Below are 18,021 nucleotides of genomic sequence, written 5' to 3'. Positions count from 1 at the left end.
GTCTCCTCGCACAACCAAAATTAGGGACAACAAAGATTTAGAAACAAAAACACAACCAGAACGGACAGAAAATTGGATTGTATGGAAGTCTGATAACCATTCAACCAGACCGGTAAGAGGAGTGGAGTGGGTGGCCAGTGGTGAGGGATCATGGTGGGAAAAGGTGGTGGCTGCCAGTCCTGGGACTGTCCTGCACCGGGGCCTGCACGGTTTGTCTCAATGCATGTCTCTTCACTGGTTTATCTGTGCTCAAATGCGTGACTGACCGCAGACAGCCAGCCGTGCCTCTTCCCTGGGTCTGCCCATAGGTAGCCTGCACCTGGGATCCGTGCCCTTGGCTGCTTGCGCAACACCCAGGTTGGGGGATCTTTTTTGCCCGCTTTGCCCCTCTCACTGGTTTAGCTGAGCGGTTTGTTGTTTTCGGACTACGTATTGTTCGATTTTCTGTGGTTTGGTTGCTGCATTTATTGTTGTTAAAACTTTGTTGTTTTTAGATTTGGTTGTGCGAGGACGCAAAGTGTCTTCACCTACGCCTCCATCTTGGTGGAAGTCCTGTATTTTGGTTTCTTGGTTTTCCTATCTTTGAAGTTTTGTTAGTTTTATTTATTTATTTATTTTGACTTCTGCCCCCCCCCCCCTTTTTTGGACATTCTAAAAGACAGTTCTTTCTGCTCTTTGTTTATATGCTCTCTCTTTTGAAAATGCATTCAGTCCAGTGGCTCAATAAGGGGATGACCAGTAACTCTAGACTTTCAATATTTATTCAAAGTATAGTCTCATAATGCTACTTGCCTTCTTAATATTTCTGTTCAGACAGTTGTCTTTTTTCATCTTAAATTCAACATAATCTCTAGTCTTTTCACTTATATATTGAGACTTTTTTCTGCTGATCTTTCGTTCTCCTCCAAACAAAAACTGACTGGACTGGGTTTTCTCTTCTGTTGTTTCTTACTTTTAGTCACCAAAATTCTGTTTGTTTAAGCTTTTCTCTATCTTTCTCATGTACTTTCTTAACCTTCTTTTTTAACATTTCTCTTACCCTAGTTGGTCTTTTTATGAGTTTTATTGTGATTCCCTTCTGTGTGTAAGCCATTTATACTATCTGTCACATTAATTCTTCCAACTCCCTGATTTCAGTTTCCCTATGGAAAAGGTTATTTATATGATTTCAGGGGTTCTATATAATCCAGGCAGATCTATTTCTGAACATTTGAGTACATCAGTTTTCTTATTTTTAAAATGGTATAATAAAATGCCTTCCATTATAATGTCACTAGGATTAGAAATATTAAACATTAAACAGAAGTGTTGTAAATTGATAAACATTGGAAGAAGGTTTGCAGGAATTGGCACTTCTGTTATCAGATTACTTTTCTATATTTTAATACACTGTAAGAAGCAGGAGTGGTCAAAAATGACCCTGGGTTGACTCGACAATGAACTGAGATTGGGGGCTCTTTCTCCCCGAAAGAAGCTATAGGCAAACTTAGCTCACCAAGATTGCTAGTGCTTCTTCCCTCTGGCAGGGTAACTGTAACTTCCCACAGGCCCCAAAGATAGCAAGTGCTGGTGTTGTGTAAAGAGGTAGCCCTACACCTAGACTTTCTCTCGGATACCTTATTACTGAAAAGGTTCCTCCCATGGTTGCCCTATAAGAAGGGGGAGCAAGAAGGGGCAGGGTCTTGTTACTGAATCTCAGTCCCACACTGTGTCCACTGTGCATCTGGGTTCTGTCCCCTCTCTCCATGAGAACGGGGAGCTTGAAGGCACTTAAGGATTTTCTTTTACTGACCTTGCCTCATAAGTTTCTCCTTTCCCCCTTCCCCCAGTAAGACTGTTCTCTAACCCCTGCCCTCTAATTTGGTAGATTTTAACTTGAGTCCTGGTACGTGACAGATAGGTACTGAGAATGGATCCACCTTGCATGACAAACAACTTAGTCTGTAATTGTGTCCTGACTTATTTTTTTTCTCCCAATGGTGTAGGAATCTGAGTTAGAGCCTATGAATGGTGAGATAATGGATGATAGTCTTAAGACCTCTCTTATAACTGAAGAGGAAGACTCCACTAGTGAAGTTTTAGATGAAGAATTAAAATTGCAGTCTTTCAATTCCAGTGAAGACTCTACAAATCTTGTTCCACTGATGGTAGAATCTTCAAAACCCTCTGAGGCTATTGCACAGGAAAAGGTAAGAGGGAAGTAACCTAAATTTTTATAGTTAATATATTCCAGTGTTGGTGACATTGGAGGGGGCAGTGTAGCATGTGTGTTTTCCTCCACCTTAACATGCACAGTCCTTTAGGAAAATTAAATTTTAGACTAGAGTTTACAATGTGCAATCAGTAATATTCCATAAATTCAAATCTTTGTAACCTTATTAGTCTTACTAAATGAGTTTTATTTTGTAGAGAGATTAGAAAAATGGATAAAAAGTATTTATCAACTATCTGAATACCTAGTGCTTACACAGTCATTTGAATTTGTTTTAATTAGGGAGATGGATTAGATTAGTCGGAAAAACTTGATGGAATATTTTAAAAGAAATTTAAATTTTTATTTTGAATATTTCAATTTAAGGCTAAAAACCTATTGTATAGCATTATTTTATTAGCATCTTACATAAATAAGTGAATAAAATTTCCATTTCCCATACCGGTTATCTAACTAAACCGCAGTCACATTTAGTTGGGTGGCACAGTGTCAAGTCCCAAGGGGCTCTTGGTTCTGGCTCCAGTAACACCAAGAAGGTAAAAACTTTTGAGTTGAATCATGACTTTGAAGAATCTTGATATGAAGATTAAAATATTTTAGTACTTTCTGAGGTAAAATTATTTCTTTTTATTATATCTTTAAAACAAGAACTTAATGTATCCAAATTATCAAAAATCAGAAAGACAATTTTGAAGAAATTGAGCTGTATTCAGAATATGTACACAATTAACTAAAGTAGTGAGTGAGTAATGATTAAAATGTAGTTCATTGTTGTTACATACTAGTTTCTGAACATAATTTGTATAAGAACTATATTGCAAAAGTTTGTTCACCAGGTCTTTCATTTTTAGACCTCGCATGTAACTGACTCAGAAATGTTGCTAGAGGAAGGTCCATCTGATGAAAAGGGGCACACAGAAGAGAAACCGCCACTAGTTTCAAGAAAGAAGGCACATTTTGGAAGTTTAGACAATGTTGCTACTATCCCAAATGAAGAACGGTCTGACAGTGGTTTTCCAAACTCTGTAATAGCTGAATTGTCTGAAGAATCAATCTCTGAAAATTTATCACCCAACACTACTTCCTCATTGGAAGACCAGGGTGAAGAGGGGGTACCCGAACCCCAGGAAACATCTACAGCTCTTCCTCAGAGTTCTTTAATAGAGGTTGAACTTGAAGATGTGCCATTTTCACAGAATGCAGGACAGAAGAACCAGTCAGAGGAGCAGTCTGAAGCATCTTCTGAGCAACTGGATCAGTTTACACAATCAGCAGAAAAAACTGTGGATAGCAGCTCAGAGGAAATAGAAGTGGAAGTACCTGTTGTAGACAGGCGGAATTTAAGAAGAAAGGCCAAAGGGCATAAAGGACCTGGTAAGAAGAAAGCCAAGCTCGCCTGAATGAAGAAATGCAGATGATAAATCCTCTTCTTTGTAACGTAATTGTTTTTAAAATATGGTAATAAATAGCACGGGGCACGAGACAAAAATTCCAAAATCTCAATTTGAGCTTATTTATGATGCAGTTTTTCTCTCCCCCTTAGGACCTAGGATTCACCATTGTTTTTAATTTTTCAGGCTGTTTTGTGTAAATACAGTTTTTTATTTTTATTAGTCATGTTTCAATTTTGGGAAACCAGATCATACTATATTTTCTTTAGTAGTTGGGGACATCTGATCATTAATATTTCAGGAAATATAAATTAGAAAACTAAAAGTAGTGGACTTTACATTACTTTGGAGGATTGTAGAAATCTTTTACACTAAGGGTTTTAAATAGTAAACTTGGTGAGGGTTCTAGAAGTTTTAGCTTAAATAACTAATCAGCATTTTTTTACAATGTAGGCATACCTAAACAACAATGTCAGTAAGTTAGAATAAATATAATTTCAGCTAAATGAGAGCACAAATTACAGAAATTTATGGTCAAGGGTTTATGAGGGTGGTATTTTGGCTTCTCAGTTCATTATTGTACGGATAGAGTTTCTTCCTTTGACTTCAGTGTCTGAATAGCTACAGACTTTCCAACTCATTCTTTACAACATCTAATATTAACAGTATTGCTAGGGATTTAACTCTGGCATGTAGGTACTAATGTAATTACTTAAATTTTTTGTTCAAAGTTGCAGACTATACTTTGGTCCTCACCTAGTGAACTTGGATACTTCAGAAATATGAGAACCCTTCCTAAGACTTCTCTTTAATCCTGCCACTGCCTTTATTCTAGAATCTTATTTATATTCCCCTCAGCTTTCATCCACTTCCCTAACACATGGAGTGATTCCTGTCAAAAGATCTTCCTGCCTGCCTGCCAACTCATGCCCTTGGCATCCATTTCTGGGTAGGTACGAAACTGTGCCCCACGATCTTAGAGCTAGATGGCAGGAGTACAGCTGCCCTAAAGACCTGTAGTTACCAGAGCTTAAATCATGTTGGAGGCTGTGGTTGTCCCTTTGGTCTTGTTTACTCTTAATTTGTTCTCCCTTTGGTCTTGTTTACTCTTAATTTGTTCTGAGGACAGGTTACAAGCCAGCCTGTTAATCATGTTCCCATAGCAAAGGCCTTTGCCTAGGAAAAGGTTAAAAAAAATCCCTCAATTGTTAATTTTTGTAATTTATTTAGAAATGAACAAAATGATTGTTCTTAGAATCCAGAGACATGGACAACAGTGTGGTAATTGCTGGGGGCAGGGGGGTGGGTGGAGGCGGGAGCAGGTATAAGGAGGATAAATAGCAATGGAAAAAAGTAGAGTAAAAAAATGGCCTTAAACTAAACTAAACTAGAAATCAATTAAAAAAAAAAAGAATCCAAAGAGAATCTCAAAACAATATTATTCTTTGAAGTATTATGTATACTCAGATGTGTAATTAAGGTGAAGAATGCTTTGAGAGTATTTAGATTGTTTGTAAAACAACCTTGGTCCTTAATGAAAAAAATGTATCAGGATTGATGTTGAGGTTTTTAGTCCACAGTCAGGTAATGTCATTAAATTTTATTTTGGGATGATGGTATTTTAGGAATTTCTACATTAAAATCTTTTAAGCAGGCAAAATAGCAAACACCCCTATTCATTGTAAAATTTTGAGTACTTGTATCCCCAAGTTTTCTTTAATTATTGCTTGAGGTAAGTCAAATTTCATGCTAAATGAAAATTATAGCACTTTGGCTGTTTGTTTTCTCAAAAAAAAAAAAAGGGTACATAAGTGAGAAAGTATGAGTAATACTAGTTATCACATGTTTATGCTATCTTATACATTTTATTAAAAATTTGTTAAAATCACAAATAGGAAAATGAAGATTGAGTAGGTTCTTGTTCTTAAACTTTTCTTTTTTATTATAACAGATAAAAATCGAACATTTTACTTCCTTATTTGGATTATTCATTTTCTTTAAAAAGGTATAATTTAGGAAGATTGAGCTCACTGACAATGCTTGATGTGTGAATATAGTTGCTGAGTTTACAAAAAAATGTTTAGTAATTCTTATTTGATTGCTAAGGACTAACAGTATAAACTTGTTAAACATGTTTGGTTTATTCTTGAAAGTGCATTTTAAGCAATTTCAAAGCTTTTTTTCAGCACTCAAGAAAACTTGTTACATATTATCTCTAACAGAATGTCATTTTGGCATTTATAGAGAGATGGTAAAGGAAAATTGGGTCATATGGAAAAACCTGACTTTCACATTCAGCAATGTGTTCATTTTTCAGTAAATGAATTCTATAGTCAGTGAGTATAGAATTTATACCAGAATATATCCTCAACAATGAAACTAAATTTCATCAGAATACTTAGTTTTTGCAAGGCATTAGGAAAACTTTCAGAATTAGAGGACAGAAATCTGGTTTCAGCCAGCTCGTCTAGTCCCTAAGTGTTCAGTCACATCCTGTAGTCCTTTGTGAGCTGTTTTCTGTTTAGAAGTCTTATTCGTGGAGAAAGGAGGTCACTTCAGTTTGTGTAAATACATATATATTTCCTTGTGTAATATAAAGCAGACAGTTATCAAAATTTTAGTTGTACTTTTGTTTATTAAAGTGCTAGACATCACAGAAATAAGTATATTTAAGAATTTATTATAAAGCTCCTCTACAATTTTAAAGGTGAAGGGTCTGTTGTGATTTTATATAAAATCAAATAGCATGAGAGAGTTATCAGTCATCTGCTTAAATTGTGTCTGTATTCATGGTGTTTCCATTAAGCACAGAATTTCACAGGAAGAATAGCAACTACTAGTGATTAATGGTTCGCTTTTTGATGACCACCAGAACACTACACTACCTAAAATGGTTTCAGTGACTTCAGAAACATATATTGGAAGTTTATGATTGCAGTAAATTGAGCAGTTACCAACTGTCTCATAATTGCTCTTATGTTCTGCTTCACCCTTAGGGATTACCTTCTAAAATTTGGTCACACCAGCAAACTGAAACAGATTCTTAATGTGTAAATAAAGAATTTATACTAACATTACTCATCTGTGTAACAGTACTTTACAATTTCTGCCTTGTTATGTCCACTGACTTCAGTATCGTGTTTAAGATGTTATCCAGTATTTTATGGGTGTGATTAGTTATGCTTCTGTTTGCGTATTTAGTATCAAACTTTCTTTGTACAGTATAGTTAACTTGCTTATTTTTGGTTCTAAAAAATAAGCAAACCTTAGTTCTGTAGTATCAAGTGCTTACCTTTAGTTGATGTTTTGCTTTCACCTTCCAAAACTAAGTTATTTACACATTCCCCATTTCTATTACTGGCAAAAATCATTTGTTAAAATCTAATTGTGAGAAAGGTTCAGCTTCTGTTACCCTGAAGTAATTGTATTATTTTACTGGATAATCATTCCCAAGGAACTAGCCTAGCTTTTCTTTTCCTAAGTGTCTGTATTCTAAAATTTACAGTTTATAGAACTTAGAAAAGGTTATATTACATTATTCAGAATAGCAAGTCTTACCGAAGTACTCGTTTGTTTTCTTGATAGTTTTTTTCCTTTTTTTAAGTTTAAAAGTAGTAATTAAACCTATATTTTGTGATTGTTTCCTGGTCTGTGTTTTGAAATTCTTTTTTCTTTTCTATTAATTTCACTGATGAAGATGTGTTTAGATACTTAATTTGTTTAGACATTAAAATGATTTTGTTACAGGCACACACTATTGTACCTTTAAGACAGACTTTAAAAAATAAACCAAATTTTAAAACAATGATTATAGATTAATAAGACACCCTAAAAGTTCAAAGTCACACACGTATAATTCATACCACAAAAGTGCTTTGTCCTAGTTATAATGCTAACATTTTTTTTTAATGTTGTATGTGACTATCAATATATTTCCCTTTAAGGATCATTCTTCCTGAAATTAAACATATTTTTCCAGTTCTGAAAATATACTACCTTAATTTAGAACATAGACAATGCTAAAGCATAAACATTTTGGTGTTTTTTCATGTCAAATAGAAAACAGTTCCAAGTAGGTATTACTATAAATGATGAAAGAAAAAAATTGTTCTAAGTACTAACTACTGATTTAATGTCTGAAGAAGAATTACAAGTGAAAAGATTTATCTAAGTTCTTCTGAATTAGTGTAATGTACCTTTTTTCTTGTATACCTTTAATGTGAATACTTGAATAATGTAACAAATATTACCAAGTGTGTTAATGCTACAGTTCTCAGTATTAATGATGAATAATGAGGTGAGGTTATACATGTGACGGACTTTTACAGCCTAGACCCCATGCTAAGGTGCACTTAGGATAAAAGGTATTTCAACTACACTGGCTTTTCCAGAAATGACATTACTGATGAAGCAGAATATTGTTTAAACTGTTTTTAAAAAATCATTAATTTCATAAATAACTAAATGATAAACACAGTCCAAAACAAATACCAATTTGTAAAACTGGGCCATTTTAATGTTCTTTACAATAAAATAGTTCTCCTGATGACTGCAGACATGTAAGCCATTGTAATAATTGAAGTATGCAGAAACATCACAGTCCTGTTTCCCTGACTGATGCATAGTCTTCCAATAATTACAGGGGTTACTTGTATGAAACTGCTGTTACACCAGTAAGACTGCATTTATACATCCATCATTTTCAGGATTGTTGGTAACCTGGGCATATTTTCCTAAGGAAACAAAATGGAGAAAAAGAGGGAGATTAGCTATTAAAGAATACAACCTTTGCCCCCTATATTTCTAATTAATCACTTTTAAGAGTTATAAAACATATTCTTCCCTTTCTAAGAATAATAAAGTTTAGACATATCTGGGCACTAAAAGCAAAAAATAAGAAAATGAGGGGAGAGACTTCCGCCAAGATGGAGGTTTAAGGTGGATGTGCCTGCCTCCTCTCACAACCAAGTTTAAGGACAACTAAATATTAGCATCAGAAAACACAACCAGAACACGGAAAACTGAACTTTTCAGAAGTCTGCAAACAACAAACTCTTCGGCCCGACCGGTAAGGGGCGAAACCGGCGGCGGGTGAGGAGTTACAAAGGAGAACTCGATCGACCCGGGCGCGCGAATCCAGTCGCACGGGTTCCAAACCCAGGATTGGACCTAGTGAGCAGCCCACCGGGTGAGCGACTACGGAGGAGTCAGTGGGGAGGCGGTGGCAGCGAGTTGACTGTGGGTGCCCGGTTACGCGTGGGTGAGGGAGTGAGCGGTGGGACCGGCTGCGGCGCCATTTTCCCCGCTCTGGCCACACCCCCGCATACAGCGTCACAACCCAGCGACCTGGGACTCCAAGGCACCGCTTCTCTCACTTAAAGGGCCAGAATCTAAGTGACGAAGAAATAGCAAATCTCTCAGACGCACAGTTTAAAACACTGGTCGTCAGCTTCCTCACAGATCTGGTGGACTATAGCCACAAATTAGAGAAACATATGAAGGCTAAATTAAGGGAAATGAATGGAATTCCACAGGAAACCCATAGAGATGAAAAAAAACTGGGACTCAACTCAATGGAGTGAACCAGAAGGAAGAAAAAAATGATCAATCAGAAAGGAATGAAGAAATAAGAATTCAGAAAAATGAGGAGAAGCTTAGGAACTTCCAGGACATCTATAAACGCTCCAATATCCGAATTATAGGGGTACCAGAAGGGGGAAAGACACAACCACCAGTGGAAAAACTATTTGAACAAATAATAAAAGAAAATTTCCCCAATCTGGCAAAGGAAACAGACTTCCAAGAAATCCAAGAAGCCCAGAGAGTACCAAAAAAGTTGGACTCAAGAAGAAACACACCAAGGCATATCATAATTACATTAGCCAAAATTAAAACGAAGGAGAGAATCCTGGAAGCAGCGAGAGCTAAGGGGACAATCACCTACAAAGGAGTCCCCATCAGGCTGTCAGCAGATTTCTCAAAAGAGACCTTACAGGCAAGAAGGGGCTGGAAAGAAATATTCCAAGTCATGAAAACTAAAGACCTACAACCAAGATTGCTCTACCCAGCAAAACTTTCATTTAGAACGGAAGGACAGATAAGGTGCTTCTCAGATAAGACCAAATTCAAGGAGTTCATCATCACCAAGCCCTTATTATATGAAATGTTGGAGGGACTTATCTAAGAAAAAGAAGTTAAAGAAACATGAACAGTGAAAGGACAACAAGCTCACAGTTATTAACAACCACACCTGGAGCGAAAGCAAACTAAAAGGACAGCTAGATCAGGAGTGGAAACATAGAAATGAAGATCTGAAGGAGGGTTAGCAACAGGGGAGTGGGAGGAGAAGACGGGGAGAGAAGGTACAGAAAATAAGTAGCATAGACAGTAGATAGAAAATAGATGGGGGGGGGGCAAGAATAGTATGGGAAATACAGAACCTAAAGGACTTGAGACACATGGACATAAGCTAAAGGGGGGGTAATGGGGGGGTTGGGGGGGCAGGGTGGAGGGGAATGAAGGGGGGAATAGAACAATTGTAACAGCATAAACAATTCAAAAAAAATAAATAAATTTATTTAATTAAAAAAAAAGAAAATGAGGGGAAAAAATTTGTAGTCGCTACATGACACATTTCAGTTTTTAATTATTGCTGAAATAGTGTCATTTGATGTATGCTCTCTTCCCTCACTCATGGTTCATTTATTGTATATTCTTCCACTATTTTTTAGTTACAAGTACATCTCTGCATTTGCTTCCCTCATAATTAATGCTGCTTTAAATAAACAGCATCAAAATCTAGCAACGCAGCACACTGCATAGCTCAAACCAATGAGCTAAATTAAAATGAATTATTTTCAAAACTACTTTTTTCTACAAAAAGTATTCTAAAACTTTAAATCTGATTTATACCAAGTTTTAACTTACCTAGCTCTTGTGCATTAAGATTTGCTGGGTACTTTATGTCAACTTGAACATTTTTATTTTCAGGATTAGAAGAGTAATACCTCCATACAAAAAAATTTACTTACCCCAAATAACCTTGCCTCCTTGGGTCACAAGGCCCAACTCGCTTACGTTCACCTCGATGACAGTACCTTTGGTAATAACACCCAAAGTTGTATAAAGTGGGGATGAGGGATTCTTCTTTACACCAAGTATTGGCAGGCAAAAGGTGGCTTTCAGTTCAGGATGTGTTACATGGGCCTTCTTGAAACGTAAACCCTAGTAAGTCAAACACAAGAATGTTTTTTGAGTCCAAAATGTTAACTACAAGTAATAATTTTTTTTGTTTTTGCTTCCCCCCCCAATAGCCTCAAAAGAAAAACAAGAAAATAAACCAAAAACAACATGTATTAATGTAAACTCTGAAGGCATCAAATAAAAATACTAACTAAAAATCTGAGTTACAGGATAACTATAATTCACTCTATTTAAAAACAACACCAGCAAAACTAGGATTAGCAGGTTAAAGGACTTGTTCCCAGGTTACATGGTGTGTGGACAAAATCAAACTTTAAACGTGATGATTCCAAGTCCATATACCTCATATAACTTCCATGATAAGAAATCAAGCAGGTGGTCAGCTTTCTTTACACTAATGGTGACACTGGTCACGAACTGGAAGATTCCCGAGGAGTCTGTTACAAGAGACCACAGACACCTAGTAACCTAGATATGGTCTTTGGAGTGCAGCACATTAAAAAACCGCAACACTTTGCAGTCTTTTAAGTATGATAATTACCTATACATAGCGGGCAAAAGATACTAAATCAAGTTCTTAGTAATGCAGTCATTAGTCAAGGGGGTAAGAAAATTGTACCATTCAGAATGCCATCTGATTAATTCACATTAAGATACTCACACTAAGACATATATGTATCTTCCCGGCTACTGAAAGCCAAGAAGAGCCAGTCTGGTGTACGCTTTCTTTGTAGAACTGATAAAGCTACCAACCTGTAAATGATTATAAATATGAAATCAAAACAAAGGGAGTCCATGATGTAATCTAGTGATGGGTGGACATTTTCTGTAAATAACCAGACACTGAACATTTTAGGCTTTGCAAGCCATATGGTCTCTTGAAAGTACTCAAACTGTGCAGGAAAAACATTGCCATGGACAATATGTAAATGAATAGGCATGGCTGTGTTCCATAGAACTTTACTTACAGAGATTAGCTGTTTGACATTTTAATTCATTAAAAATTTATTTAGGTTGAGAGCCTGAGTAACACTGCCAACTTTCCTCTCTAATTCTTTGTTTCTCTAAGCAGGCTGGATATCCAGTTAGAATAATAATTCAGTCTATTTAAAGGATTTTGCAAAAATGTATTTTAAATTATATTGGGTGGGACACTGGTTTTGACCATTGCTGCTGTCAATATCAAAAGAAAGTAAAGCCCCACTTTTACATTAAATTCTCTTTTTGCAATGATTACATACTGAATGTTTTCAAAAGCATTGCTACTTTCCTTCTTGAACCAGAATTGGCTTGAACAAATCCTATTCTAGTTTTTAAATCTTCTCAGACAAGTCAGTCATTAGGCACTTGTATAGTAAAACACCTGTATAGTAGAATACTTAGTGAATGAGTAAAATGACTTCATTTGGAACATAAAGATTCTAATACATAATTTTTTAAAGTCAAGATTTACTTGACAATGTAATGAAAATTATTTTTCATCTCAAATCATTTATGAAAGTGAAGACAAGATTTTTGACGATACAGAAAAATCCCAAGTAATACCTACCACTAACTTAAAATACCAAAAATAGCTTTAAAATGTCTTTCAAATCAATATAGGAATTCCAGGAAATTGCAATGTACTTTATCTTATTTAACAAAGGAACTAATATTTAAGCCACTGCACTCTTGCAAAGGACTTACCATTGGCCTAATGAATCTTTCATATTTAGGTGGTTTTCGAGTAAAGCCATCTCCAACAAAGCACACTTTAGTAACCATCCTCTTCCATGCTTTTTTCTTTCTCTTTCCTGTTCGAATAACTTTTAATACCTCTGCTTCTCCCTGGGCACGAACTTTAGGCAGAGGGACTTCCCATTTCCCCTAAAAATAGACCACAGTTAAAATGTATATTGTTAGTAAAAGACAATGAACACTTCAGGTCAAGATGGAGGCTGAGATAGATATGCTTTGCCTCCCCACACAACCACAGATTTACAACTAGGCGTCAAAACAAGTAACACCCAGAACCATCAGAAAACTGAGCAGTACAGAAATCAGACAACCAAGGATTTAAAGCCATATTCATCCATGGGTAGGAGGGGTAGAGATGTGGGTTGGAGTGATTGCAGAACGGGCAGTCACTCTCACACACATACACACACGCTAGATAAAAATCAGGAGGGGTACCTAGGCTGTGAGCTACCCCAGCCCTAAGCCAGACTGCACAGCCCAGGCTTCCAGTTCCAGGAAGACAAATCCCTGTAACTTCTGGCTGTAAAAACCAGTGGAGGTTGGGGTGGTGGAAGAAAATGCCAGATTTTCAGGAGACTGCTTAAAGGACCCACATAGACCTAGAACACATGCAGACCCAGTCCCTCTGGAATTCACCAGGGTAACAGTTGAAAGGGCCCCAGTCTCTTATGGGGAGTAAATGAAATGACTGGAAACCTCCAGAAGCTAGGAAGCAGCAGTCCCCTTTCCAAGCCCTCCCTGCACACAGCCACAAAGTGGTGAAGCAGGCTGCCCTGCCTTGGCAATTACCTAAGGCTCCACCCCACACAGTTTACAGGTGCCTGTTCTACAACAGGCCACACTACTAAGACAGGAAGTCAAAGAATCCTATCTTATACACAAACGAGGCTGCCAAACTGAGGAGACAAATAAGGCCTAAATGAAAGAAACAAAATTCCAGAAAAAGAACAAAACAGAAATAACCAACCTATCAGATGCAGAGTTCAAAACACTGATTATCATGATGCTCAAGGAACTCACTGAGTACAGTAACAACATAAACCCCAGAAGAAATGAAGGTTACACTGAGTGAAATAAAGAAAAATCTACAGGGAACCAACAATGGAGGGGATGAAGCCAAGATTCAAACTGAGTTGGAATATAAGAAAGTAAGCATTCAACCAGAACAGCAAGAAGAAAAAATCATTAAAATGAGTATAGTATAAGGAGCCTCTGAGACATCTCCAAACACACCAACATCTAAATCATAGGGATGCCAGAAGGAGAAGAGGAAGAGCAAACAACTGAAAACTTATTTGAAAAAAATAAAATTTCCCTAATTTGGTTAAGGAAATAGGCACACAAGTCCAGGAAGCGCAGAGAATCTGAAAAAAAGTTGGACCCAAAGAGGACCACACCAAGACATACTATAATTAAAATACCAAGGGTTAAAAGAATCTTAGTAAGAAAAAAAACAGTTACCTACAAAGGAGTTCCCATAAGACTGTCAGCTGATTTCTCAAACTTTACAAGCAAGAAGGACTGGCAAGAAGTTTCAAAGTAATGAAAAGCAAGAACCTATAACCTAGATTATTATATCCAGCAAAGTTATCATTTACAATTGAAGGGCAGATGAAGTGCTTCCCAGACAAGGTAAAGTTAAAGGAGTTCATCATCACCAAGCCATTATTACATGAAATGTTAAAGGGACTTATTTAAGAAAAAGATCAAACTATGAACATTAATAGGGCAACAAATTCACAACTATCAACAACTAAATCTGAAAAGACAAGCTAAGCAAACAACCAGAACAGGAATAGAATCATAGATACGGAGATCATTTGGAGGGTTATCAGTGGGGAGGGAGAAGGAGAATGGGGAAAAAGGCACAGGGATTAAGCATAATTGATAGGTAGAAGACAGATGGGGGGATATTGAGAATAGTAGAGGAAATGGAGAAGCCAAAGAACTTATATGCACAACCCATGGACATGAACTAAGGAGGGGATGTGTTGCTGGAGGGAATGGTGACACCAGGCAGAGGGGACAAAGGGGGAAAATTGGGACAACTGTAATAGCATCAATACATTTTTTTAAAAATGAGAAAAAAATCAAGTTATGTTTTAGTTGTACAAAGAAATAATTCACTTTTTTCCTTAACCAACAAGATTTTGGCTTCATTTGTTTTCTAGAGGTCTGCACTGTCTCCTCACAAACCCTCAAATAATTGGAACTAATTTACTATACATCATAGGTACATTAAAGAAAATGGTTTGCTTAAGCTAAAAATCTCAACACCTTATTATGGATGAAAAATACTACACGTAATAAGGTGGTGACTCTAGAGGCAGTGTATGTGCTTAGTACTAAGTAGTAAAAAGTGTAAAAGTAGCAGTGTGTCTCCATCTTTTAACATACCTTTGTATTTCTACCTCCTCAAGTGGATTTTTAGATTATATTACTAGTAACACAAAATCATCACCAGGTGTTTTATACTTCCCTAGAATGCAGATTCTACAAGGAAAAACAAGCAATGCAAGCCAGTAGCAAGAATTCCTATTTATTACTAACACAGAGGTTCTAGAGGATATCCAACACTTTATGGACTCACAACTGTGCAGAATGACTCACAACCTCCTGGACTCCAGTCTCTTCATCTAAAATGAGGAGGGGTTAACTAGATAATCTCTGAAGTTTCTTTTAGTGCTGAAGTTCTACCTCTCTAATTTTGAATAATTACACACCAATAAACAAGCAGTAACATTTTAAAAATCAAATTTGGAGACTGTAAGGTCTTTAATATAGCTACTACATATTTTGCTGCTACCTGGACTTCTGTCGATCTGTCTGCAGGTGTTTACAAAAATAGTATCTATGCCCTTTTTGTTGTTTTCAGCGCAATCCAGAAATTTTAAGACTGAATTTTTAAGTTCAATCACTTGAGGATGTTTTCATAATCCAACTTTCTGACCAATTTTGACATGCTCTGGGACAGCATAAATAAGAAGAGTTGTACCCTTCACAGCAGCACAGCATTAGCTGTCAAGTACAGGAAGCTATTAAAGTACTAAATTTGAGATTCACTGCTTGCTTTTAAATAATTTTAAAAAAATCTAAAGATAAGTGGCTTTCTAATAAAATTTAAAAATAAAAACACCTCCCCTTCTAAATATTAAAATGTGCTAGTTGATGAAAAAGCAATTTTACTAAGACTTCAACATCTTAGTGGGGAATATGGTAGTTGGACCTCACTGGACTACACTGTTTGTTCATGTTTCCAAAGAACATCAAGTTTGAATTTAAGTAATTCCCCTGAACAAAAAAGATATAAAGACTGTATTATTTTATTGCTTACCGCTTTCTCTTTTCGTTTTTGTTTAATCATGTTGGAAAGTACTTTAGCTCGGGACTGTCCCTCTCTGTCCAGTAGATAGGCAGGTACTGCTCCTTGTGGAGTCTTTTCATCATTCTTTTGTTTGGTGTTTCTCTTTTCATGCATCTTGATACTACAAAGAAGGAAAAAGATTATAATTTTTAATTATTACTCAAAAGATGTTAACTTGCTACAACAAATAAATGATCACTTACGTCTTCTTCATTTGTATTTTCTCAGCATGGCGCTGTTTATGGTAGAGCTTAGCCTTCAGACCAATCATCTTTTTTGCCTTCTTTGAACGTTCATGAGCCTCTCGACCTTCCTTTTTTCTCTTTCTTTCATGGTAATCCAAACGATATCCATAGCGCTTACGGTGTAACTCAATATACTCGTTTTGTGGCTATAAAGATGCAAGAAATATTAACTTTAATTTCTTTTGAGCAACGTGTGAAGCATAAAATACCGTGTATCACTGAAATGTTCTCTCCCTTAAATAACTCTTCTAGTATTAAGCCTATTCACATGAGGTATGTTAAATAAGTTTTGATCCTTGCTGATATGAGGCATCAGAATCTACATCTAATAATCTCAGAGAAAATTACTGAAGGGAACTGTCCAAAATCCACTGAACCACAAAAGGGACGACCTGATACAGGATCTCATTCAATTGTAGGTTTTGACACTGTACAACTGTTTATCAACCAAAATCAAGATAGAAAATATTTTCATCCCCCCAGGAAGTTGGCTTGTGTCACTTTGAGGTCAATCCTCTTTTGCCAATCTGATTTCTAGCTCTAAGTTTTGTCTTTCCCAGAGTGAAATTGAAGTGGAATCTCTAGTATGTAGCTTTTTGCATCTAGCTTTCACTTGGTATAAGGCTTTTGAGATTCCCCATGTTGTTGCATGTACTGGCACATTACTCCTTTTTTACTGTAAAGTAATATTACAATGTATTGGATATACCACCATTTGTTTACCCAAGGAGAAGTGATGGATATTTGGGGTTCCACCCCCCCCAGTTTTGAATGAATAAAAGGGCACATATGTGTCCATTTGTTTGGACATATGCCAGCTGTTTTCCAAAATGGCTATGCTATTTTGCATTTCACCAGCGATATATGAAATCCTTTTTGCTTTTAAAAAGCCTGTTTTATATGTCAGTTTTATTTTCCTTTAAACATGCAGCCCTGGTCTATTTGTATTTTAAGACTGCAAAGATAAAATAATGATACAAAGCCAACTCCATCACAGAGAATAATACTAAAACAACCAACAAGATAGTTCGTATAGCCAACTGTTACCAACTTTGCAGCAACTATGAAAGAGGTGGAATGTCATGTTGCAGAGAAACAGAGATGTAGAGGAAAGGATCTGGCAGTCAGAACTAGACTGGGAGCCCAACTACGCATTTCCTTAGTTGCTTGGCCCGTGCAAAGATGCATGCCCTCAATTTCCTCAGCAAAAAAAAAAAAAAAAAGTGGCAGTGGGATTACTGCCTACGACAGAGGGTTATCGTTAGGCTCTGGCACCATTAGTCACGCAACACGTGGCGAAACCAGGAATTTAACGGAGTGAAACCTGTCTCGCTCTAAAACTTTGCTCTGGCAAACACCCCATTCTGTATCCCCAATGTGAAGTGGGTTTTTTTGTTTTTTTCACTCCAAGGAGCCAACCTTTCCAAGTCGATCCTTATTCCCTTCAGCAGTACCTCACTTCCGCCTACCAAGGCTCACCCTCCAGCCCCAGAGCCTGGGGACCCTAGGCCCCACCAACACAAACGCTCTACTAAACCAACGCCCGAGGCAACCTCCTCACCATGGTTACGGCCGCTGGGCTGCCAGGGGCAGTCCTCCGAGCACTTAGATGAGGTCAACTTTCGGGTCTCAGAGACCCACGATCCAACTTCACGCGCCCCGCCACAGGAAAGGAACACTTCTACGACGACCGTCTCTAGTGAAAGCGCAACATACTCGTTCCGAGTTTCTGTTCTCCGCTTCTGGCGTGAAGGGCGGAAGTTGCCGGCAGGAGGTATTTCAATGATGTACCGCCGGAAGTGGTGTGTTCCCGTGTGCGGTGGCGCCCTGAGGGGGCAGAAGTGCGAGGGTGTAAGTTCGGTTCTGGAG

The 18,021-nt window shown here is 37.2% G+C and overlaps 2 protein-coding genes across 10 annotated transcripts in view; one reads left to right on the top strand and one right to left on the bottom strand.

The window, feature by feature from the left end:
- The window catches only part of FAM169A (family with sequence similarity 169 member A), a 55,907-nt gene extending 49,227 nt beyond the window's left edge, over positions 1-6,680 (top strand). For all 9 annotated transcript variants that reach the window (XM_053664459.1, XM_053664458.1, XM_053664460.1 and 6 more), the window contains 2 exons: positions 1,986-2,189; positions 3,064-6,680. In XM_053664459.1, the coding sequence (XP_053520434.1) occupies positions 1,986-2,189; positions 3,064-3,612 (753 nt within the window). In that variant the 3' untranslated portion in view covers positions 3,613-6,680. The remainder of the gene's footprint in view (positions 1-1,985; positions 2,190-3,063) is intronic.
- A 1,413-nt stretch (positions 6,681-8,093) lies between these two features.
- Positions 8,094-17,906, bottom strand: NSA2 (NSA2 ribosome biogenesis factor). The gene is made up of 6 exons (XM_037163415.2): positions 17,714-17,906; positions 16,111-16,298; positions 15,878-16,028; positions 12,493-12,672; positions 10,635-10,827; positions 8,094-8,336 (listed from the first exon to the last, which is right to left on the bottom strand). Exons 1-6 carry the CDS (start codon positions 17,714-17,716, stop codon positions 8,269-8,271), a joined length of 783 nt encoding a protein of 260 aa, XP_037019310.1. The 5' UTR covers positions 17,717-17,906; the 3' UTR covers positions 8,094-8,268.
- Positions 17,907-18,021: the final 115 nt, after the last annotated feature.

The sequence above is a fragment of the Artibeus jamaicensis genome, unplaced genomic scaffold (genome assembly GCF_021234435.1).
Source record: "Artibeus jamaicensis isolate MK-2021 breed Jamaican fruit bat unplaced genomic scaffold, CSHL_Jam_final contig_373, whole genome shotgun sequence".
NCBI classification, from domain to species: Eukaryota; Metazoa; Chordata; class Mammalia; order Chiroptera; family Phyllostomidae; genus Artibeus; species Artibeus jamaicensis.
This window is presented reverse-complemented; position numbering and strand designations above follow the sequence as displayed.